Source organism: Galleria mellonella, unplaced genomic scaffold, assembly GCF_026898425.1.
Source record: "Galleria mellonella isolate WM207_F2 unplaced genomic scaffold, CSIRO_AGI_GalMel_v1 utg93, whole genome shotgun sequence".
NCBI lineage: Eukaryota > Metazoa > Arthropoda > Insecta > Lepidoptera > Pyralidae > Galleria > Galleria mellonella.
The window spans coordinates 3,621,965-3,648,226 of NW_026442176.1; the positions used below are offsets into that span (position 1 = coordinate 3,621,965).

At 34.1% G+C, this 26,262-nt stretch overlaps 2 protein-coding genes across 4 annotated transcripts in view; one reads left to right on the forward strand and one right to left on the reverse strand.

Moving 5' to 3' along the window:
* Window positions 1-734: 734 nt before the first annotated feature.
* Window positions 735-3,333, forward strand: LOC113516654 (translationally-controlled tumor protein homolog). The gene is made up of 3 exons (XM_026901108.3): window positions 735-893; window positions 1,107-1,365; window positions 2,916-3,333. The coding sequence occupies exons 1-3, from the start codon at window positions 866-868 to the stop codon at window positions 3,145-3,147; spliced, it is 519 nt and encodes a 172-aa protein (XP_026756909.1). The 5' UTR covers window positions 735-865; the 3' UTR covers window positions 3,148-3,333.
* Window positions 3,334-7,458: 4,125 nt separating this feature from the next.
* LOC113516678 (leucine-rich repeat neuronal protein 1-like) overlaps window positions 7,459-26,262 on the reverse strand; it is a 374,371-nt gene continuing 355,567 nt past the window's right edge. For 2 of the 3 annotated variants that reach the window (XM_052902597.1, XM_052902598.1), the window contains exons 6-7: window positions 20,405-20,464; window positions 7,932-9,902 (exon numbers count right to left, since the gene is read on the reverse strand). In XM_052902597.1, the coding sequence (XP_052758557.1) occupies window positions 8,379-9,902; window positions 20,405-20,464 (1,584 nt within the window). In that variant the 3' untranslated portion in view covers window positions 7,932-8,378. Of the gene's footprint in view, window positions 9,903-20,404; window positions 20,465-26,262 lie in introns of all 3 variants that reach the window. The other variant, XM_052902599.1, reaches the window with a different exon arrangement.

Here is a 26,262-nt window from a genome sequence, read left to right on the forward strand (position 1 = left end):
TTATCTCCTTACATCACTGCTTGAGTAAATCACGTAATACAAATTGCTACTTGCATTGTGGTAATTGATCCCTTAAAGTAAACGTATATACATTGTCTAACCTATTTACTTAAAACAGATAGCTTTGCTTCTAATTCTGGAGTGAATAGGGTTTAATCCGCCCCCTTCTGAGTACGTCTATGGCTGAACTGAAACAAAGTAGTTTGGTCTTTGTTTTCAAAGAGTGATAGAAGCAGCTTGATTGCTGGTTTATATTCGAATTTTACAAGCGTATTAGAGGAAGAGCCGTGTAAGCCCTGACTATTCCAGGATCGTTTGGTGCATATAACTGCAGTGTATATAATAATAATATATCCTAATATACGAACAAAGCATTGTAAGAACATGTCAAACAGAACATACTTATCTTTTTTTAAGGGGGCCATACTCATTCTGGAAAATAATCTTAAATACGCCAATATCAATTATGTGTCCAATATTTGCCAAGCAAATTCTTTTCCACAATGTTATTGAATAATTGATTCCATATAACTAAGTAAATTGCTTAAAACCTTTATATATTTATTGTTAAATAAAGTTTATTTCATTATTATGTACAATAAAATTTTTGACAACCCTATCCTTTTCTCCTTATTCACCCCGCTTGTAATCTACGTCAGCCCGAATCTAGTATTCACAGAATTATGCACATTTTACTATATATATTCTGCGTTTTGTAATTACATTTCAAATTTGACGTTTAGTCTGAACTAGCAACATTGGTCTTTGCCTTTTATACTTTCAACACCCCTTTCCGGTTTAGTTCTTGGGGCTGGGAGCCGTAGTTTCGGTTTTTATTATTTTTAATCGTCTCTAATCCTACAAAATGAGAATCTATAAGGATATTATTACTGGTAATTGTGTTTATTGTGTCATATGAATAAGTTTTACGTGAATATTTTGTTTATTATGTGTACCTTTGATAAAAGTTATTTTGACACTTCATCTACTCTGATGTCTCATCGCTTTATTTCAAGAAATAGTTAAATGCCACATCAACGATCCAGATGGTCTAGAGTATGCTGTATTTCAAGATGTTTGTAACAAGATTATATCTTTGTTTTCAGGTGACGAGATGTTCTCGGACACTTACAAAATAAAGCTGGTCGATGAAGTTATATACGAAGTCACCGGTAGATTAGTAACGAGGCAACAAGACGATATTAAAATCGAAGGATTCAACCCTTCGGCCGAGGAGGCGGACGAGGGAACGGACAGCAATGTCGAAAGCGGTGTAGACATAGTGCTAAATCATAGGCTAGTGGAAACATACGCTTTCGGAGACAAAAAGTCTTACACATTATACCTTAAGGATTATATGAAAAAGTAAGTGTCTTGTGGCCTTTTCATGTGGTAATTTATACTAATTTATTTTGATGTTATTTTTATGTGTAGTGTTATCTGCTAACGGAGGCATTTACTGTTCTCAAAAAAGTTATAATCTCACCATATATAGATCCAAACCTTTGAATTTGTATTAATTATATCTAGTATTCATTTATAACAATTTGTACATCACTGGTGATTTGTTCAAATTTAATTTTTTATAATTACAATAATGTAGTGTTATGCTATTGTTTTCACTTGTACGTAAAATGTGCATTGAAACAAGATCTTTGCTTGCTATTCTCAGTGATATTAAGAGATCAAATGTTTATTAGTAGTATATAATAATTATTAAATCTATAAATACATTTATAATTGCTGTATGAAGAGTCTATATCCTAATTGAGCACAGTATACTCAGTTTATACAAATTGTTGAATAGTTATCTGCATTGATCTCTTTCACATTACTTGAGGAGCTCTTATAAAAGCTGCATTGTGTTTTCAAACATGTCACTATACCTTTGTTCATATCTTAGAATGGATACCAGACATTTGTGGAGTGTGTGTTGTCCATGTGGGCGCTTTTTACATGTACTGACATACATTTTTTATATGTATGTCTGCCATTTTGTGTGAAAGTTTTTATGACACATCACAACCTACTTTACATGTTTTTGTTTTCATGTGTTTTGACTTGCCTCTCTACTACATTTAATTAGTGTTTACTGAATAGTGTCCTTTAATTTATAATTAGGTCACGAGTTAGTGATATAATGTAAGTTTTTTGTAGTAAATATTATGATAAACAAGCATGAATAATCGTAACCTCTTTTGTAGTAATATGATGTCTTTGCCAAGGTCTAATAGTGTGGGTGAATGTCATTGCCCTATTCTGATGTAAACTGTGTATTTTAAAAAAATGTTAAACATTTATATAAATTATTATTTATTATATAAAAGTGAGTGTGTCTCTTCAACAGTAATATTATGATATTGATAATTTTAACTGTATTTTGCAGTATCTTTTTTTGTGCCACTTGCAGTCCCAAACAAATCATTGTCTAGCATCATCTAATACCACGGGTTGGTGTTTGATATCATCCTATGGAGCTATTGATGCAACAATATATGACTTTAATGAAAAAACATTCATTTTTATAATGATTGTTCATGAAATAGAGTCGACATATTTTCATATAATAATACAGTATCCATTTTGACAGATATAAAAAAAATTAAGTGATAAAAATACTACTTCTCGGACAGTGGTGTAATATAACAGATTTTGTGCTTCTGTAATATTTTTTTACATAAAAAGCAAACTATAGTATTACAATATTCTATAGTTTTCTTTCAGCTTGATTGATTGTAAGAAATCCCTCTATGGTACAAGTCTGTTATTGTGTATTAAACATTTTTAATATGTCCAATGTAAAATATATACAATAAAGATTTTATACAACAATAGAATACCATCTATATGTGTGGTGTACTTAAAATATATTTGTAGTTATCTTATAATTAATTTGCTTTTCAATTCTGTTTCAGATTAGTAGCAAAATTGGAAGAGAAGGCCCCTGACCAAGTTGAAGTGTTCAAGACCAACACAAACAAAGTAATGAAGGACATCCTCGGCAGGTTTAAGGAGCTTCAATTCTTCACTGGAGAATCTATGGACTGTGATGGTATGGTCGCCATGATGGAGTACAGAGATATTGATGGTGCCTCCGTTCCTATCATGATGTTCTTCAAACATGGCCTCGAGGAGGAGAAATTCTAATTATACAGCATAAGTGAAACTCAATATTCCATATATCTGAAGCCTCAATTACACATTTTTTTATTTATTTACAAAATCATATCCGCATCAGCTGAAACTGCCTATTCCCATCACAAGGCTGAACATTTTTGTAATATTGATAAATGTTACATAACTATTATAAATAAATTAATGAACAACCACTAATTTTTTCTTTAATTTTATTCTAGAAATATTCCTCTTTAAGTTTATTGTTTAAGGTTTAAGTAAGATTTCTTTTCTAGGTATTCCTTGTTAGTATGATTGTATGACCTTCGTCATTACTTATTGAAATTGATTTCTGAGTAGCTGAATAATGTAATGACAATAGGTCAAAGGAACATTGACCCCTCGATGCCCTTTTACTTTGGCAATATTATAATAACAATTCAATAGATGGCGTTGTCTTTGTAGAAATACAATAACAATTCGATAGATGACGTCTTTGTAATAGGTACATATTTAGAGCGTTTACAACCTACAAAGATGATTAATGCATCAGCAGTTCACTTTCAATCTCCTAGATGGCGGTATACTGACAATGATCTTATGGTATTTTTAATATATCATAATAGAATGGTAACCCTGCTTGCGCTACGCTGGCGGGGCACCAGAGATGGATGCTAGGTGAAAATGAAAAGGACCTCCTTTTTCATTCTCACCTATCATTTATCACTGTATACTCATACTAATTAGCACATCATTGACAAGAACAAAGACAATTGTTGCCGGGGAAAATTGCGTGGAGATTGACCTGATAGGATATATTGCTAGCAATGGGGCTGTTAGACCTATTACTTACAATCCCTTGTCTCCGATCAGCACTACTGCCTGTCATGTCTTGGATTTATACTTAACTAGCGATCCGCCCCGGCTTCGCACGGGTGGAACGCTAAAAATGTGATTATTTACATAACATTAGAAACCTCTAAAATTATCATTGTTTCCCTATTATATTATGCATGTATTATACATATAAACCTTCCTCATGAGTCACTCTATCTATTAAAGAAAACCGCATCAAAATCTGTTGCGTATTTTTAAAGATCTAAGCATACATAGGGACGGACAGACAGCGACAGCGACTTTGTTTTATACTATGTAATGATAGTTCAGACAGGATAACGTGGACACTACAATATGTCGCCTACGAGTATATAGATTAGTATTATGAAAAAAATAATGAAGTTATTCTATTAGATTATAAGGTTATTGATTTTAAGGTTGTCTATAAGAGATGGCCCTAGCTGTAAGACCGCCTTTTGTTTCTTTATGACTATATTTTGATATTAACATTACTATATGTATCACATCTCCCATATTAAGAACTAACATAATTTTTCATCGTGCCTCCCACCAAATTGTTTATAATTACTCCTCTCCATCCAAAGGTTGCCTGGAAGAGATCGCTCTTAGCGATAAGGTCGCCCATTGTTTTCTCATTGTGATTATTTCTTGTAATTATTTATATTTATAATAAGTTTTCTATTGTAATCTTTTGGAGGAAACTATAAAGAGTATCTATCTATCTATCTTTATGCTATTGTATTTTACTTGAATTCTAATTGCTATTGTATATTTGTTGCCATAAATACAATTAATATAATTGCTTTATAAATATAAAAGTGTGCAAAGATGTTTGTTATTCAAGCATCCTTAAATGATTGAATGGATTTGAATAAATATTTAGTATTCAGATAAGTATACATATATTTATCCTAATTCAAGTAGAAAAAGCTTGAAAGCCAAAGCCTGCTAGTAGGTATGTATAAATTTGAATATACCTATATACCTTTTTTTATTGCTGAGCCCACAGATAAAATAAATAATAAACATATAGATCTATTATCTGCAGATCTATACTTGATTATTATTTATTTATTTTATTTTTTATTATACTAATTAAAAAATAAATACTGTAAATATTAATGGGAAGTAAAAGAACAATAAAATAATAGGAATTTACACCTTGGTCAGGTATTTATGCATTTAGTTCTCTCTATTTTTATTCTATTATTTATATTTGTATTTATTTGAGTTTTGTAACAAATAAATAAATTATAGAAGAAGGTAGCTTGAAAAACACACAGTAGTTGGGATGGAACTTTAGTTTGTGGCGGATTGTACGATGACGAAATTCAGAAGTGTGTATCAATCCGAATAATTCCTCTGACCACTCTCTATGATACATTTGACAAAAGGTAATGACAACACATGGGGGGTATCATGAGCGAAACAGTATACTCTGTTATGTTCATGTCTATAGGCGATGGTTACCGCTTTCTATTAGGTGGGCCGTGCGCTTGTTTGCCATTCTAAGATGCATAAAAATAGGTGTATAGAGTTGCAACGGTTCTGCTCTGCGATTTAGTAGGAATCAGTAATATAATGAAACACATTTTAAATTTGAGGTATGTTATATTATCGAGTTTGTATGTAGGTAGGTAATAACTACAATAAAGTACAGAAATGACCGATGACCTATTACAATGGTGAGAGTACGCTAATCACATTTTCTTCATATGTATTTAATCGATTTCTTTGTATACTTTTTAGGCATCAGTAGGCACTAATAACATGCCTTACACCGTTTACTTAAGTCTTTAATTTCTCCGTATTTACATGAACAAAATACCACCATAAGATTCAAGTAAGTATATCGTGTAGGCGATTTTTCAAATTTCATTTCAAAATGCAGCAGACATGTTTCACAACAGACTTTTTCTACAATAGGTAGGCATATTGAATTAATTTTATTTAATATTTATATAATCATATATTAGATATTATAAACAAAATATGTATTCATATGTATATGATCTAAACTATGTATTAAACTGAGTTGTAACCATTTTGTGTTATTGTGAAAATTAAGTTACCTCTTTTATGTACTTACTTTCTTTTTTTTTGTATGTGTATTATTCCATTTTAGGTAAGTAGTACCTAATATTGTTGCTAAGAAATGACTTACTTACAACATATAAAACTATTTATTTTATTAGTAGATTTTTTTTTATAATAGCAAAAAATAACAATTTCATATTTATTAAGCATACCTTCATTCTTCTTTGTTTCTCAAAAGAAAAATGAAAGACTAACATTTAATTGGTTTTGAATGTATTGCCAATAATTTTTATTTTGATATTTATTATCAGTTAATTTGATTTAAAAATTAAAGAGTATGATAAATTTACTATTTTTGTATCTGTAAGTATATCCTTTTAGATAACAAAAAGAATTTTCCGAATCGGTTTATAACTGATGGAGTTCATGGAATTATGAAGTAATGACTATAAAAAAAATAATTACAACAGAATCGAGAACTTCTTTTTTTAAGTCTATTGAAAAAAAACATAAGTTAAATTACATTTTAATATTATTTTTAAGTTTTATTGTTGAAATAAGTCTGTTGTGAAAAGAAATTGTAATCGACAGTATTTTCACACTATTTTACACATATGTAAGTAGATAAGTACTCAAAAGACCAAGTGAAGAGTATAGGCACAGAACAGAGAAATTCAAAATTTTTATTTTTTTACTCATTTTATTTTATTTTAAAAATCAAATAGTCTGATTTCAACAAAAAATATGTTTATTATTAAATATTATTAGTTCTAAATTAAAATTTCATTATTCTTATAATCAATTCATTAGGACATTTCTCTGTTCTATGCCTGTACCTTTCATGTGAAAAAATAATGATTAATTGTAATGATGTACAGATAAACAACAGTATTAATTAACAACTAAGGAAGGAAGTTCACATTTCACTTCTGAGGCGAATATGACGTGCTCGCGTCGTCATGGCGACGGCAATGCAAAGTTTAATCTTCACTGGTAATTGATTTTTCTATACAAGTACTCGGCATCACAATTGCCAAAACAACGGTCGAAGTCTGAATTGAATATCTATATTTATAACCATCATAATAAAGTTCAATATTAGTTGCGAGCGTACAAAATACGTGTTGATTTGAAACAATGGGTGCTCGTACCTACACAATATGAAGGTTAATGTAAATAGGTAGGCATAGTAACAATAGTGACAGACGTAAGGAATCTTAGTCGGATATCAGTCGATATAGCAAACAATACGATATCAGAAAACCCGAAATTATTTATGATAATTTTAGAAGAACAAGATCGTATTAAATTTTATAAATATCTCAATATAGTATAAATATATTTACACTTATTCAATCTAATATTTTTTCATATTGGTGTCTTATTTAACGCACACTTACTTTATTCATTTATAAATAAAATATTAGACATTAAAAAGTTTTCTTATGGAATGGTTTTTTGTACAAAATCAAATACAAACTCCACCGAACCGGTGGAAAAAAATACAAATCACAAATGTATGATGTACAATCATATGGGAGCCCCGCAGTGGCGCGCGCGGGGCTCCGCTACCTTACCACGACTAGTCTGTACAACGTACGTACTGTACCTTTCTCTATGAAAGTCTCACTTTCATACGCCAACGTCTCATTGAAAAATAGATCCATCACTACTTAAATTTATAATTTACAAATAAGGTACTCTTTTAACCGAATTACGATACGGGATAGTCCTCACTGGTCGTACGTACACCGGAGTCCGATAACTAATTTCACTAACCGCTCTAGAGCACTACATTCCCATCACACTGGTTCCGTCCATAGAAAAACTTAATGGAATGAAGATTTATTGCTAGAATTACAAGATCACAAACGATTGAAAGAGTTCACAGGGAGTCCTCAACAGTTAAAGGTGTTGGAATGACTACAGGAGCGCGGGTAGTCGTCGATCGACCTCCCGTACCCGTTCTCCGGTATGATGGAGTATTCAGGCTCGCTGTATTCGGAGTGCTCCCTCTCATATTCCCTGTCGTTTCTCGGAAAACCAATTATCGTCTCCGAGTTACGTATGTACCCGTTTTCTTGCTTCCGAGAATACCGCGTGTCGAGATTCCGCTGGAAGTTCTCCGGGTGGCATACGACGCCGTTCCGGTTGTTCTTTTTATCTGGAAGAGAACGTAAGGAGCCGTTGTTGAGGTGGTGAGCCGGTGCCCCGTTGTTTAGTGTGAGCGGTTGATGTCGCGCATCGCCGCCGATGTATGTGAATCCGTTGGCGGGCAGTGTGCCGCCGCCTCCCGAACGTTGCGGCCGCCGTGCTGAGCCTTGGCCGCCTGACATGAAAAACACGCTCGGCGAGGCGTAAAGCTCTAGCTACAGTTCCGTCACAGGAATAGGCCTGTGTGGGGGCGCCACAGGGTACTGGGATGGGTGGATGCCTCGAACTATGCAATCTTCCTCGGTAGATATAGGTTTATGGTACTCAAGATTTTTGCGTCCCTTATTCCATTTATAATCTTTTAGTTTCTCCTGCATACTCTTACGGTATTTATAAATTAAGAAGACTAGTGTAAAGAGCACGGCGACGAGTAAGACTATACTAAAACCAATAATAGTATGTTTTCGTGAATCAGGCAGCGCACAACCGAGATCATCGGCCTTTAGATTCCTCAAGTTCTTGTCTTTCAAGTGTTCAGGGGAAGCGCAATGTATTTGTGTGAAATTACTTCTGTCATATAATAGATCTCTAAGCCACATTATTTGGCAGTCACATAAGATTGGATTATCTGTTAAATCTAGTTGTCTTAATTCTTTGCCAACAAAAACATTTTCACTTATTGTTACAATAGCGTTGTCTTTTAACGATACGTGCTTTAATTTTGGTAAGCCCAACAAAGTGCAGTCTTCTATAACGGCCAGTTTCTTGTTATTGGCCAAAATGACCGTCTCCAAATTAACATTATCTTCGAAAGCTCCCTTCTCCACTCGTTCAAGTTGCACGGTACCCGTGATATCTAACAATTTCAGATTTTTCAAACCCTTAAACGAGTGGCTTTCTAAAGTCAAGAAATCGTTTTGTCCGATGTATAGTTCTTCTAGTCTTGTTAATCCAGACAACTGGATTGTGGGCACTACACTCAATTTATTTCCAACTAGATTTAAACTTCTCAATCCTGGTAGTCCTCTGAAAGCATTGCCGCTGATATTTACAAGTCCAGCTCCATTTAAATCTAAAACAGTCAGTTTATTCAGACCGGCAAAAGCATCATCTGGTAAGTAAGTGAAAGCGTTAAGGCCTACATGCAACTCGGCCAGGCTTCCTAATAAGCTAAATGAAGTGGTAGGCACTGAACTTAGTTGATTGTCATCTAAGTAAAGAATTCTTAATGCTGTTAATCCAGCGAAAGCTCTAGGTTCGATCCTAGATATTCTATTTTGTCCTAAATTGAGTTCCTCGAGCCTTTGTAGTGTAGAGAAAACGCCGTTTGTTAGTTCTTCTAAGAAATTTCTCTTTAAATTCAAAACTGTTAATGAATTTAATCCTTGGAAAGTGGTGTTTGTGACGGAGGATATCTTGTTATGGTTCAGGTGTAACTCTTGGAGTTTGCGTTGATATGCGAAGCTTTTTGTGGGTATGTTGACAAGGTGGTTTTGGGAGAGGTCGAGGTGTTGTAGTTCTGCGTAGAATTGCATAGAGCTGTCGATTGTCTTGATCTTGTTGTTGCGGATGATGAGCCGCTGAATGGAGGGATTGAGAGCGATGGGGAGGACATCGAGCCGGCTCTCTTCGCAAACTACCACCAGCGTGTCGTCGTTGCAGCTACATCCACTCGGACAATTCGCCAGAGCTGCTGCTCCACTTTGGCACGCGAGAAGTTCAAGGGACATCAAAAATACCTGAAAAGAGAAAGAAAAAATTAAGCAATACAACAAATACAAAGAAAGATAAAAGGAATAGGATATAATTCAATTTCATTGAAGTCATTCCATTACGAATGAAGAGAACCGCAAATCTTTGTTTAGGCAATCTTGTTTAACCGAATTCAAATGATTACATAATGTATAAACATGTCTTCGGAAATATACGTCTTAATAGGATGAAGGAATATAGCCCGAGTTGATGGCCGCTCCGTAAAAAAATAAAATAGAATCAATGTAAGGCGAGCGAGGTTCGTAGAAGGGAACGCAAAAGGGAAAATAAAATGATATTGAAATGGGAATTTTGCGCAGTTTTAATTTATTAAAATGCGCTCCGTGGAGGTGCCCGGGGCTGCTTCTTTGCTTCAAAGGCTAGCACTTTTATTACGATTCCTCTTTTCAACAATTAGCACCGAGATCCGAGTGGGAGCCGAGATTCGAGTCTAGAATTACAAAGTCTTGGTTTAATTCTGTTACAGTGAGATTTCTGATAGATGCATTGCCGACAATCTCGTCCTTTAGACAAAGCAGCTTGCGCAGTTTGTCAGATAAGTGAGTTTATTAGCATTTTAAAGAGAAATGGGATTTGGAATGGGAGCCAATTGGATATCAAAGATAGCAGCGAATTTTAATGTTTCCACGATTCAGCATTGTAAATGAAACGTTGCACTTTTCTTTACTGTCTGCAGTTTTCCAACAATTGTATCATACACGGATTTATTGCATTAGATATTTATGCATGGTATAAATATCGTAGTTGAATTGAAATTACGCTTCTGTAGTAGCGTAAATCGTCTATCTATTTATCTTCACACCAAGTTTTGGAATGGCAGATGAATCGAGTGTAAAGATCCTTATATACATCTCTTGCGTCCTGTATTTTCATAACTTGTCTCATGTATTCATATACGATATGGAGATTCTTGAGAAAGAAGGAGATTCTGGAGAAGGAGGACCTTTAGAAAGAATATGGTCTATTTGACCATAGTAGATTAGTCTAGGTCTCCTTTGGTACTTACATCCAACTATGTATATTCGCATTGTATGATTAAGTCGTTTATAAATTTAAATGATAATAAAAATAATAGCAGTTAAAATAAAGTAAATAAATACATAAATTATGGTTAATATAAAAACTTGTAAAAGCTTGTAAATAATATTTTATATTATATTATTGTAAATATTTTCATAGTGATAATGCAAGTCAATTTAACCTTATATTGTTTTACAAATTTGAATTGCCATCACTACAACTTAAAAAAACAAATTAGATTCGTAGAGATTGAATTGATTTACTTGTCTTGCACTCATGATTTTTTTAATATTTTATAAGTAGGTTGATTAAATTAACTATACCGATATATTTGTATTGATAGATACAGTAGGCCTCAAAAATGCTCTCAAAAATGGTTAGATAACTTTGGGCTGGCTGACGTATATTTTATACGCGCCATTGTTCTATGTTTTGCCAGTAGTAATTTTATGTAATAATTAAATAATTCGGTTATCTAAATCTTGACAAATTGCGAAAGTCTATGTGTGGTTTATGGTACTAATTCACTTAAACAAGAATAAAAAAGTAACGATTGTTTTTGTTGAAAGGTTTTTAGACAACGTTTAAACCTAAAGTAGGTAAGTAGAGATAAAAACAGGCCACAAACTAAAAAAATATGTTGCTATAAATATTTAGCAGTGTTGCAATGCTTACATTGCTTTGTATTTTTAAATGGACACACGGATGCAACAAAAGTACTATCATACAGCTTTGCATTCAATTTGCACATATCTTCTGTCCCATTTATAGGGTTTCGTTCCCACAAGCGCAAATCAGAATCAAAATTCGATATGCGCTGGGTTATTCGTAAACAGTACTGCGTTGTCCTCGTTTTGCGTTTGCACACGTTGAAATTTCCGCTAAAATCCAATAAACCGCTCGTTCCGACATATTGCGAGAGACTTTTGAGCGATTTTCACCGTTCATTCTAGTTTTTAATTATTGTATAGGCGTGAAATTGTGATACCATTTTAAAAGATAATTTTAATGGCGCGAAATTTGTAATAAGAAATGAATAAGAAGTCAAGATTTAATTTTTTATATTTATTTTCAATACCTATTGTGTTTTTATATTTCAAATAATAAAATAGGAAAAATATAATTTCGACACTGTCGAAAAAGGTTGTCAGACGAGATGTCATTAGAAAAACACCAAAAAAGAGATTTAATTATCACCGGAACATCTGTCGCCAATCTAGCTGAATGTTTGGATACATAGACAGATGTAGAATAATATGATTAATATTATTTACAAAAATTATAACAAAAACGCTGATTTTATTTGTTCCACCAGAAAAATAACCTTATTACTCTCGTTGACTGCTGAGTGCTTAGTAATTAGGAATATAAATCATAAATCAATAAAAAAAAGAGATACTGTAAGAATAAAAAAAAAATTATGACAAAGCCACCTCCGGTATAATCAAAGTGGTTTTCCTATTTTCAACAAGTAGGTATATTTTTTTCTCGTAAGTACACAAAAAGGGCGTAACACACGATAGGTGGGCGTGCAAAAACAGCGTAAAGCGACGGCGCTAGATAGGTATGCAAATCGTATAATTGCGGCCTAGCCGACGCTCGTAGAGAGCCGTACACGACGTTGATTGAAGGGTTCTGTACACGTGAAGTAGGTCACGGAAATAATATGTAATCTTTCATTCAAAATAACCGACTATTTGTATAAAATTAGTATGCGATCATACAAAAGAGTCATAAGACTAAAAGGACAAGGAAAATATAAAAAAAGACCATATGAAAAGAAGAGAACATATGAAACGATTCTATGGTATAACGTATTACGTACTGACAGATTGACAATACAATCATAAAAACGAGACAAAAAAATGCTTGCACTAGTGTGCGTGATTTGTAAACGTGTGCATGGGACAGTTCTGAATTTATATGAAATTGAAATTACACAAATAAATACACTTATTTGTTAATATATAATTTTAATTTAAATTTTTTGGCATTTATAACTTTTTTTGGTTAAATTGTATATGTTTTTCTATTAATAATTGTATAAAATATTTTTTATTAAACAGGTAAATATTCAAAGCGTAGTTACCTGGAAAGTGATCAATTTTCTAGTTCTTTTTTCTCTAATTTATCATATATTCTGGTTGAGCACATTTTATTCTAATTAAATTTATTTAATTTTTCATTAATTTAAAACTAATTTCCACTTCAAAACATAAAAATCATTGAACTTATTATACAATATATTAGTATATTCCAGCTAAATCAGTTTCGAGCTTATATTGTGTACAGGAATGTTCTACTTGTCTGTCTCGCTCTAATATATGTGTTATTATGTTTTCTCTCTTTTAAAACGCCAATTTATATACGAGGTCTGTCCGGAAAGTTCGTATAAAAGTGTTCTGGAATGCGAGAAAGAGGAGTGGGGAGGCCAGGTAAGCGCAGGACCCCTTCCTTATGTCCCTAACAATGCTTCAGTTCTGGTCTGACCGCCGTGCGGTGCGAACTGGCTTGTCACGCCATCTGTGAAGTTACCTCTTAACAAAACCCCGTCGGCATGGAGCCCGCTTCCGTTGAAGAGCAGCGCGTCGTAATCAAGTTTCTCTCGAAACTCGGCAAGAATGGCCGTGAAATTTTTGCCGATCTCAGAACAGTTTATGGGGATGATGCTGTGAAGGAACCAACCGTCCACAAGTGGCTAAAAAGATTCAGAGAGGGCCGAGAAAGCGTTCAAGATGACCCACGTTCAGGACGTCCTTCCACTTCACATTCCGACGAAAACGTGGAAAGAATTCGAACTTGTGTTAATGGGGACCGTCGTTTAACGGTCAGACAGGTGGCTGAAGAGCTTAATTTGGGCAAAACCGTGGTCCACGAAATTCTAAGAAACGAACTTCAAATGAAAAAAATTTGCGCCAAGATCGTTCCGTGAGTTTTTGAGTAAAAATTCCATTACGGTGACCGAACCCCCCCCTATTCGCCGGATTTGGCCCCGTGTGACTTCTTCTTGTTCCCAAAAACCAAATTGGTACTTCGGGGGCGGCATTTGGGGGACATAAATGAGATAAAAAAAGCTACGACGGGGCAGCTGAGAAACCTACAACCAGAGGACTTTCAAGGAGCCTTCTCACAGTGGAAACGGCGTTGGCACAAGTGCATTATGTCACAGGGGGAGTACTTTGAAGGGGATAAAATTGATTTACCTGAATAATTGTAAAATAAAATTTTTAAAAAACTTTTATACGTACTTTCCGGACAAACCTCGTACGTACTATAGAATCTCTAAGACTTAAATTTGAATTCACGATTCTAACAAAGAGTTTTGTTTACTAATTAGAGACATTTTAGTCTTCCTTCGTTTCGTACTTTGGAATATTAAGTTTTAATTAAAAATTAATTATTAACAAAATTACGAAACGAAGTTTTAAATTAAATTAAAGTCTAATATATTATTCGGTGAAACAGATTGAAGAATTTCATATTTTTTTTTATCATTTATATAAATATGTACCTACAATATTACTTTTACACGGGGGAAAGGAATTGTTAGCAATGGAGTTTGGCAGCCCCATTGCTAACAATATGCCCTATTAGGTCGACCTCCACGTGGTTTCCCCTGGAAACCATCGTGAACAATTCTTGTTGAATTCGTCACGATGGGCTAACTGACCTGCTTCATCCTCACCTATCATCCTTCACTGGTGCTCCGCCGATGTATACCGATAGCGCGGGTGGGGTTACCATTCCATTATCACCCATTAAAAAAAATATTACTTTTACTGTTACTATAATTATTTTAGTAAGTAAATATTATTAAAAAAATATAAGTTGCAGAACATGTGTACAAGTAGCGGTAGTCGGAAAATAATAATTATACATATATATATATATATATATATATATATATATATATATATATATATATATATATATATATATATATTGAAACTAATGGGAACAAAATCGAATGACTTTTAACATCCCTAAGTTGAGTTTTAGCGTATCTAAAAAATATGGGAAAGTTTATGTTCAGCAGTGGACAGATAATGGCTGATATGGTGATGATGAAAATGATGATAAACATCACTTAATAAATTGAAAATTTATATTATAAAAAATATAAGTATATTATATATATATATATATATATATATATATATATATATATATATATATATATATATATATATATATATATATATATATATATATATATATATATATATATATAATCATCATTCAAAATAAGAGTTGAAGGTTATATTCTGATTGAATGTCGAATGAAAAGCCGAAATAAATTTAATATATATATATATATATATATATATATATATATATATATATATATATATATATATATATATATATATATATATTTTTTAAACGGGCTACAACTTCCAATTATCAAGGTTCGCTAGTTTTAATCTCACGAACGCTCTAACGACTCTTATGTAGAAATAATTAATTTACCATATTTGCAATTGGTACTAAATTATAACTGGAGGGCATAATAATGCCAAACGTTAATTAAAATGCAAACTAAATCAGTCACCGTCCACCTGTTTGTGTTAGTCCATGGCTCGACTAAACGGTACCCTAAAACAACCCTTTCGCAATGGCCAACGGCGAAATCCGTTATTCAAATTAGCTAGCAAATTCTGGCGGGCCTGTTGATTAAAAATGCGAGCGACAGAGACGACAGCCGACGACCGACTGAATTATAATGAATCCCAGAGCCGTTTTCGAGTTTAGTCTACGATTTATGGCTTTTTATAATAAATATATCGTTGAAAATTCCTTTTAAGGCAAAGTATTTGGGTAAAGCCCTTTAGAGATATAATGTATTAATTAGTATTTAATTACACTAAACAGAATTTCCAGAATGTCGCTACTTAAAAGTTGCTACAAAAAATATAGCATAATTTTGGGAAGTTAATAAGGAAGCAGGTAGAAAAGAGAATTTTTACTTAGTGTATCTTTATTATAAATATCTATAGATTGTTTATCGGTGATTTTTTTTTATTTTTTTAACTATTATGTAATTTTTTTATGCAACTTAGAATGGCAAACAAGCTGACGGCCCACCTGATTGTAAGTGGTAACCGTTGCCTATTGAAATGAGCAGTATCATGGACATAACAGAGTACACTGTTTCGCCTATGGTACTCCTCATGCGTCCCCATGCATGTCCTGAGGACTTAGGTGTTATTCTTCTGTACCAATTGTATAGTTAATTGTAATGTTCTAATTTTAAGGAAATAAATATACAGCAGAATGATTGTCAACACAACTCAGAGATTTTTAAACAACAACACGCAACACTAGTCGTGATTACCGTAATAGGCGTTATAGGTTATATTTATATATACGAGGTTTGTCCGGAAAGTACGTATAAAAGTTTTTTAAAAATTTTATTTTATAATTATTCAGGTAAATCAATTTTATCCCCTTCAAAGTACTCCCCCTGTGACATAATGCACTTGTGCCAACGCCGTTTCCACTGTGAGAAGGCTCCTTGAAAGTCCTCTGGTTGTAGGTTTCTCAGCTGCCCCGTCGTAGCTTTTTTATCTCATATGTCCCCCAAATGCCGCCCCCGAAGTACCAATTTGGTTTTTGGGAACAAGAAGAAGTCACACGGGGCCAAATCCGGCGAATAGGGGGTGTTCGGTCACCGTAATGGAATTTTTACTCAAAAACTCACGGACAACAAGAGAGGTGTGGGCAGGGGCATTGTCGTGGTGAAGAATCCAACGCCCCTCTCGCGCCACTTCTGGACGAACTCGTGCCAAACGAGCTTTGAGGCGTCTGAGCACATCGACTTAGAATTTTCCATCAACTGTCTGGCCTGGAGGGACGAATTCTTGATGGACAATCCCCCGAACATCGAAAAAAACAATCAACATTGTCTCGGCCCTCTCTGAATCTTTTTAGCCACTTGTGGACGGTTGGTTCCTTCACAGCATCATCCCCATAAATGTTTGAGATCGGCAAAAATTTATTCTTGCCGAGTTTCGAGAGAAACTTGATTACGACGCGCTGCTCTTCAACGGAAGCGGGCTCCATGCCGACGGGGTTTCGTTAAGAGGTAACTTCACAGATGGCGTGACAAGCCAGTTCGCACCGCACGGCGGTCAGACCAGAACTGAAGCATTGTCAGGGACATAAGGAAGGGGTCCTGCGCTTACCTGGCCTCCCCACTCCTCTTTCTCGCATTCCAGAACACTTTTATACGAACTTTCCGGACAGACCTCGTATACACAGTGGCAACACTTAAAGATAAATTTTCAGTAATAGAGTTCCTTATTGGCGAAAAAATATACTTCTTGTTACAGAGAATCCAGATATACAGTACTTTATAATTTATCAATCTATTTTGTATTATGTCTATAATATACCAAAAATAAAACTAAAACAGCAACAACTGAATGCTGCATTGTTCAGTAAAATGAAAATTTGGCAGGTCGTTGTTCGAGAACGTTCTCGTGTGGAGATATGGAAACCAATCATCTATTAATTAATACGGGAACGTTGCTTGTGCAGTATATATTAAGCTGTTAGTGGAGCATGTATTATATGACATATATTATATATACATATGAGACTGTTTATTGTAAGGTTGCCAGATGCGATATTATATTTTTATTCTAATGTATTTTTTTCCAAAAGTGATACGATGTTGTTATTTTTTACTATATTTTGATTATAAATATATCTAATCTATAACTAATACATGAACGACGAAAAAAAAACGCTTTTATGAATCTAACTTTTTCACTTTATGTTACAATTCTATTGAATTTTTATTCATATATAATTTATATTTTATATAGGGTTTATAAATAACAAAACTCTTCAAAAATAAAAATACCTTCATAAAATACCCTCCACATTCTCTTCATTTTTCTCCATTTCTTTCAACACTCCAAAATTTCTTGGGCACAAAATTTTTACCCAAAATTGCCCGAAAAGTATCTAAATTGGCAACACTGGTGTAGTGAGTAGATAGTAGCATATAATAATTATGTGTGACGAAATGAACTCAATATTAGGTATGAACGACTAGTCAATTGAAAGAGAAATGTTTTTCGAAATTTCGGAGCCAAACGAAACAGAAATTTGATGTTAAAATTACATAATACATGTCGTTTGGAAATATTAAAAATGTTAAAATATTGTTTCTTTGGACTTTTATGATAAGATGTATGACGAACGAAATGTTAAACTCCATTTATTGGTCCGATTTTGGTATAAACAAAAACACGAAATGGAGTCCGAAATTTCGGAAATTCATTACATGGTAGACCCGCAGATCTCTTTGGGTAACGGCTATTAGAAAAGAGCTACATACACGTTGCATAGAAAATACAGTCACAAATTCTATTTTCGACCGATCTAATTTAGGATTTTTTTAAACCTAGTATACTTATACTTGTATGTCATCATGTCAGCCGTTAACTGTAACTATAAAAGGGTGTTGCCAGTAGTTGCCATGCTTGGTAGGCGGCAAGCAGTCGCAGTTAGACTTCTGGTGGTGTTTTAAGAGGGACGCTTTTGTCTATTCCTCAACTATTAAGTTTCCTTAGTTGCCTTTTATGACATCCACGTAAAAGGAAGAGTATTTTTGAAGAGTTGTATGTAATGTTTACTAAAAATTAAAATGTTGATATAAAAATAATAAAATTTAACAATTTCTTCTTTAGTATACATTACATATATTGTGATATTTAATTTATTTTATTCACGAATCTCTTTTAAAGTAGGTATCGATGTAGTATCCAATAATTCTACAAAGCACATTATTATTAATCAATACTTTACGTATATACGATATAATGAAGTTACGTTTTCTGTAAATATGAGTTACGAGCTAACTGGGGAATAAATAAAGGAACAACAAAAATATGTAGGTACGTATACCTATTCGCTGGCTAATGGATCTAATGCAGAATACTGATAAAGGGCTTTCTGCCCCATATAAACCATAAACACGCATCGATTCATAAACAGTGTGTTTACCCATACGGACAATCACAGAGTTCACGCGCTATTAGAGGCGGCGCTATTTCGCGAATTTGCGTTTCGACGTACACTGATATTTACAGACCTTCACTCTCATATTGTAGACAAATCCTGACGGTTCACGTTTCTTTGGTCACAATAAAATAGCGCTTTTCATCTCGCTTCATTTGTCGTCCACAAACGTTGGGCAAATGAGTGCACCGCATTATGCATAACCGTTTCTGTGCGTATCCGAGCGTCCTCAGTATGTTTCGTTTAATCGAGGCGCGTTAATTGTTATTCGCTCGATTTGTTGTTGCGCAAATAGTGTATAATTCGTATTGTTGTACCGAGTAACTGATTTAATTACGAAAATGTACGGATAAATTATTCGCGTGGGGGATGTTTGCGCGGGTAATTCATAGTAGTGAGGGGTCGCGGGGCGCGCGGCGCGGGCGGAACTAACCTTATCAATATTTCGATCTTGATTTATTGCTCTATGGAGGTAATTGGTAAAGCACACTGAATATTATTCGGTAGCTGAATTATTTTATAGCCAAATAGATAGATAGTAATTTTAACGTATTTATAGATTATTACATGTCAGTGTTCTTTTTTTAAACTTTTTAAGAGATATATCATTATCATCATATCAGCTTTTAACTGTCCACTGCTGAATATAAGCCTCTCGTTTTTAGGGTTTTGTCAGTAGTTGCCACGCTTGGCAAGCGGATTGGCAATCGCAATTAGGCTTTGGAGATGTTTAAGAGGGACGTTGGTGGCCATATCACGTCCTCCTTTAGTTACCCCTTACGACACCCACGAGAAAGGAACGGGTGGCCTATTCTATGCCGGGACCACATGGGATAAGAGATATATATCTTTTAAATAAACATCATCGTTATTTATTACTATCATATTAGGTCATCATTATTCCATGCTAATTTGTTTATAAATGCGACTTTGTTTTGTTACCTTAACGTCTTATTCAATAATTATGAAATCTGGCATTCACATTGCTATGTAGTATTTGGGATACAGCAAGACAAAGAAATTACATATTATCCCGGTCATGCGGATGTAATAAATAAATAAGTATAACTTTAATTTATTTAAATATTTAGACTTCAAGATACATTAAAAAAAGAAGAAAACTTATTTAGACTTCAAGATAAATTAAAAAAAAAAAATCTCTTAAGCAATTCTTACTATCACTGTGTTGGGTTAAAAATAAATAAATAAAAAAAACAAACAAAATTGTCCAACAACTTGCATTATAATCGTCATAAATCTAGAGTGTTATTTCGTTGAAAACTGAAAAGAGCCGATTGACGTATAATTTAATTTAAAATAATGAAGCAATTTCCTTTAGAAATAGGAGAAAATAATATTGTAGACGTATCGTAATATACAATTATCGTAAGGCACGAATAGAGTTGAAAATACGTACCACAAACGTATTGGAGGTGAGGAAGGCCGCTATTCGCCGTCCGAAGCTCAGCGGCGCCATCTGGAACAAGAATAAAGTAAATTAACAAGTGCAGCCAATAATTTCAATCAGACAAATTGCAGCTGGTTTGTTTGAGTTGCAAATGTCCATTGGTCGCGTGTATAATTTGCGACAACGTAAAAATGGAACGTACCCATTACGTTATAAAGTACCCACTTCGCCGTAGGCTTTTAAACGAGCGGGATATCCGCGATGGGGATGCGATATTTTGGGACAAATGTGTCGGTTGGGACGATATATGGATCATATTCGCTTGGTGAATAATATTAAATATGCTCACGACTTAAGTCTTTTATGAGTAAGGGTGGGTGATATATAGTAAAATCTATATATTGCAGCTACAATATCTAAACATATATTGGTACAATAACAGATATATTAATTTTCGGTTAACAAATATATATTTTCGAAAATAAGAACCCGCTCGTAGTGAATATAGATATCCGACTGGTATGGGCGATATCGCGATTAGTGGTAATCAATGTCCAGAAGAACTCGATATATATAGATATCAAATATTTTGCTGAGTATATTTGAATCTAATTTGGCCATGTGGTCCCGGCGTAGAATGGACCTCTCCTTTGTGTCTTATGGATGTCGTAAGAGGCGACTAAACGAATTTAATGGTCTAGGGATGAGCAGCAGCGTTTCTCTTAAAACATTACCAAAGCCTAACTGCGGTCTGCCAATCATGATAACAATTGGAAAAAACCATAACCTCCCATCAGTTCCCCATATCCAGCAGTGGACAATCAATTGCTTATACAATACAATTTGATTCGGAAAGGATTGTTTGTAATGCAGACTACCATTCCAATTGTTAGCAATATGCCCTGTCAGGTCGACCTCTACGTGGTCCCCTTGAAAATCATCATACTGAATCCCTAGTGTATTAACCACGATGGGATAACTGACCTGCTTCTTCATGTCACTTATCATCCCTTATTGGTGCCTCGTCAGCGTATACCATTAGCGCAGGCGGGGAACCATTTTAATTTCATCCATTAAAAAAAATAAAAAAAAAACTTGACAGATAGGATAGATTCATTCAAATAAGTAAAGAACTGACTCAGTAGCGGTAGCGATAGGGGCATAATAATGTTTATTGGGCAAGCTACAAAATAAATCAGAAAATAATAATAAAATTGATAATTGATTATGCATGGTTGTGTTTCGGTTTGAAAGATGGGATATGGCAGTAAAATTACAGGGTACAGAGCCATAACACCTTATTCCTCAAGAATGGCAACGCATGGGAGTTACCATGGGTGAAATAGTACACTCTGTATATATACTTTCCATCAGTCTTATAAAAAAATAGCCATATATCTGCCAGTTTCCTGGCTCCATCTATAACTATAACCAAGCAAATGTCCGTTCCCACTAGGCCTGTCATTACACCGTTACAGTTCACAGTCTTGTTTATAACATTTTCATTAAACGGAATAACAATTCAAAATAATTGCTATGAACGACTAGTCAAAGAATCGAGGAGCTTTACTTGCCTTTAACCTGGCGCTTTCCCATGGTAATTTCATGGCGGTCATTATATTAGCTCTTTATATTTAAATAGCATTTCCAATGTTCTTGGAAAGATAATGATATTAAAAATCTTTTTTAGCTCTACTTTCTACATCTTTCCTTAAAAGTTTAATAAGTTTTTTTTTTTATAACACAGGGGACAAACGAGTATGCGGCTCATTTGATGGTAAGTGACTAACCGCCGCTTATGATCACCCGCAACACCAGAGGCATTGCAGGTGTGCTGCCGGTTTTTTAAAAAGAAATATTCTCTTTTCATGAAGGTTATGACGTCGTATCGGTTCGGAAATACTGCTGCTAGAAGTTGATTCCAAAGAATGATTTTGCGTGGAAGAAAGTGTCTTGAAAAATGCACGGTGAGGAGGTGGTAAAGATTAAAAAAGGTTTGACAATTTTTTTTATGAAGAATAAATGTTCTTAAGACGCGACATCGTACGGGAAAATGCAGACGACGATATAGATAGAACGACGAAATTAGTTATGTTGCAGAAAGTCAGTGGATGCTGGTGGCTCAAAACCTTTCTTTATACAGTTTATGGAGGGGGTGGAAGGGATTATTAGTAATGAGGTCTATCAGCTTCATTATTAGCAATATACTCCATCAAGTGTACCTCCACGCGGTTCTCCTTGGAAACCATCGTGGTTAATTCTTGTGGAATCAATCGGCATGATGGGCTAACTGATCTGCTTTCATCCTCACCTATTACCTCCACTGGCAATAGGCCAGTGTATACCGATATCGCAGGCGAGGTCACCATTCTGTTCTCAGCTACTAAAAAAAAGTCTACGGGAGACGCGTAGATTCAAAAACGGACAAAAATTTAACGACTTCAATGATGGCAACTAATGACAATGGTATATAATACCAAATGTACAATAACATAAACTTTACATATAGCTTGTCCGTATGGTCCCGGCATAGAATAGGCCACCCCTTCCTTTCCCGTGAGCGTCGTAAGAGGCGACTAAAGAGGGCGAGGGATGGGCAGCAGCGTCCTTCTTAAAACACTTCTAAAGCCTGACTGCGGTTGCGAATCCACCTGCCACGTATTGCAACTACTGGCAAAACCCCCCAAGGAGGAGCCTTATGTTCAGCAGTGGACAGTTAAAAGCTGATATGATGATGATGAGGATAAACTTTAGATAACAATACAAAAGTGGTCATGGTCGTATAAAATTGTACCAGAATATTCAAATATATACGAACCACTCCAGTGAAACATCCGCCATTGTTCAACGTTGCGTTTTTGAGTTATCACTTTCTCGTAGCGTTAAACCGAGCCATACATTACCGCCATCCCGATACAGATTACCCTTCCAACATAAAGAATTGCGGCGCGATCATTAGTTAAACAGGCATTGAACAACAAAGCGTTCGGGAACTCCAAGGTTGAAGGGACTAATGGTATTTTCCGTTGGAAAATTCAGAACAAGTTGGTAAGTTGAAACTTTTGGTTTGTTTGCGGGACGCCCAGCGGTCATTACAAGAGTGAGCTGGCGAAATTTCCGCTTAAAAGTAATTTGCTATGTCACTAGTGGCTGGAATTTGGTAACAAAACGTGTTTACAAATGCAAAACGAAGTGCTAATGACTGTGCTAGTTTTTAACGAAAAACTGTTACGGCAAGTCTTTACTTAGTGATGGTATGACATTAAGATAATGATAATTCATAATCATCATCATTTTAGCCGTCAACTGTCCACTGCTGAACATAAGCGTTCCCCATAAGAGGAGTATATAAGGCTGACTTAATGATTAAAGCATTCACTCCCTGTCAATCTTAGAGAAGTATCAGAATATTCGAATGCGGTTTTTTATGCAACTTAGAATGACAAATAAGCTGACTGCCGACCTGTGTATGAAAAGTACATATAAAAGTACATCTTTTATATGTAATTTTATACATATAATATAAAAGATGTACTATATTTCATATGAAGACTAGAATAGTAGATAACACTTACTGCTTAGATAAAGTTTAAAAATGGACAGGAACCTTTTTTTAATGACGGTTTAGACGGAAGTCTCTTGATGGTATCAGGAAGCGCGTTCCAGAGCCGTGAAGAATATAAAGCAAAAAAATGAGTGAAAGGAGATAGAGAGAATTGAGAGAATTATCATGCTACATAAAATATGAGATAGACAACGAGTACCAATACATATATCCGCTTGCTTAATATGTCTCATGCAAGGACAAAAGCTCCGAAAATTATTTTTCTCCTTTAGTTTTGATCACGATTTATTTGATTTTAGTTCACAGTATATATTTGTAATGTACAAAAAAAAAGTGTGTATATATCCAGGACATATCATTAAATAATGTATCGCAAGGTCTACATTGAAAAAGGTCTACGAGTCCGAACTGAGAGATTTACCCTCGCAGCCGACTATCAAATATATACCTACCGGCGGAATAAACTCACATTTTCTATCACAGACAAGTGTTTACAAGCTTTCAAAGGGGACGTAACCTCTGAGGAGTGCGTCTCGAACCCTAGCTTTCAGGTTTTACATTGAAGCTAGCCGTGCTGAATAGTAAACACAATTCTATTTTTGCGCACTGTCTGTCCGTCACGATTGAAAGTGTATGGTGAAAGGATATGCGTATATTATTTGAAGTATGTTTCCAATGTTGTTACTAAGCGATGATGTAGGAACAAATTTATTCACTTTATATTAGTTCACTAGTTCCATTTTAGTAAATAAAAAGTAATGTTTATTTATTTATTTATTTATGAATTACTCACCACACTTACAGTATCCCAAAACGTGTAGTGAGCCATAGGTTTATTGTACAAACTTAAAAATTTTAAACAACATTTAAGAAATATATCTAATATGTAGTAGTGGTTTAAAATTAATATAAATTTAAAAAATAATATTGTAGATTGTTTATTTTTTAACCCATGCTCCTTTTAAAAAAACATGTTCAGTTCATTAGTAAAATACTCTTTTATTTTTTTAAAATAACGCTAAGCTTGATTTCGGCAATCCGAATTTTGTGTTTAAAATTTAATTTTCAATGTTGGCAAGAAAACTAGCACTTTAGAGAACTAAAAGAAAACGCCAAAGCGCACGTACTTATGTTGAAGTGAAAATATTTAAATTCACATACACCGGGGGCCGTATCAAGGGGGCCGATAAAGACATCAAGTTGCTTTCATATCACGTCCTGGTGTCAGCGAGGCGGGACGCCGCTCCCCACTATACTCACTAAACACGGGATTGGGAGTCGACCTAAACACACGGAAAAGTGTTTTAAAATGCCCATTCCCCACGAAATGGATATGTTATAGTGTATTGGAAATGAAAAGGACCCGGAACGGTCTTATTTACAGGACGTTATGGGGAATCTAACGGCGACCTCTTAAAGTTGTGCCGGTTGCGAGTGACGGACGAGAGTGTATGCATATATGTACATATAGTAATATAAGAAGGTTCATTTAATAAAAAAATGGTTAGTGACATTCTCTATCAGTATGCAAGTAATTTTTTTTCCAGCAGTTTTCATGTTTTGATTTGATTCGGTTATTAAGAGTAGTGCGGATCTTTTAAACCAATTAGAAATGTCTATATAGATTTAAAATTAAAAATAATATTACAGTAATACCAATTCTATTTGGTTTTTTGCTTTTATGCACTCTTAGAACTTCATTGACAAAATTAGTATTATATAGATAGATATATAGTTCCAAACTAAAGCGAGTTTATATTATACTAGACAAATGGTAAACTATTTAATATTTCTTTTTTGGAAAAAAATAAATAAATAAAACAACATTTTTTTGTAGCTTTTTTTAGCTTAATTTCTAGTTTAAAAATTCTACATTCGACTTCAAAAAGAAAGAGGTTCTTAATTCGGCCGCATTTCTTTACGTTTGTTACATTTTAACTCTGTCTGCTGTAAACCGATTGGAAAATTCTTTTTATCTAACTATCTGAAAGAAAAATATAATAAGAATATAGAGATAGAAATAATAGAATAGACATAGAAATTTTAACAAAATCGCTTGAGTTGTTTTGTTTAAAAATCAAAATGTTTTGCTACAATCAAAGTCGGTTGTACTGTATAATTATGTTAAAGTAAATGCTGTGAATACCTTTAATAGGCGTGTGCATTAATATTATATTATATTTAATGTTTGTTATACCTATGTTATAATGCAATATGCTGTTAAATGTTGCTATAAATAAATAAACATAATCTTAATGATTTTATTGATGCTTTTTTTTTAGAATAATATTCAGTTTCTTAG

Coding starts and splice junctions, on each gene's coding strand:
- LOC113516654 (XM_026901108.3), top strand. CDS start 866: ATGAGAATCTATAAGGATATTATTACTG. Junction 894..1,106: donor CTATAAGGATATTATTACTG/GTAATTGTGTTT, acceptor CTTTGTTTTCAG/GTGACGAGATGTTCTCGGAC. Junction 1,366..2,915: donor CTTAAGGATTATATGAAAAA/GTAAGTGTCTTG, acceptor ATTCTGTTTCAG/ATTAGTAGCAAAATTGGAAG.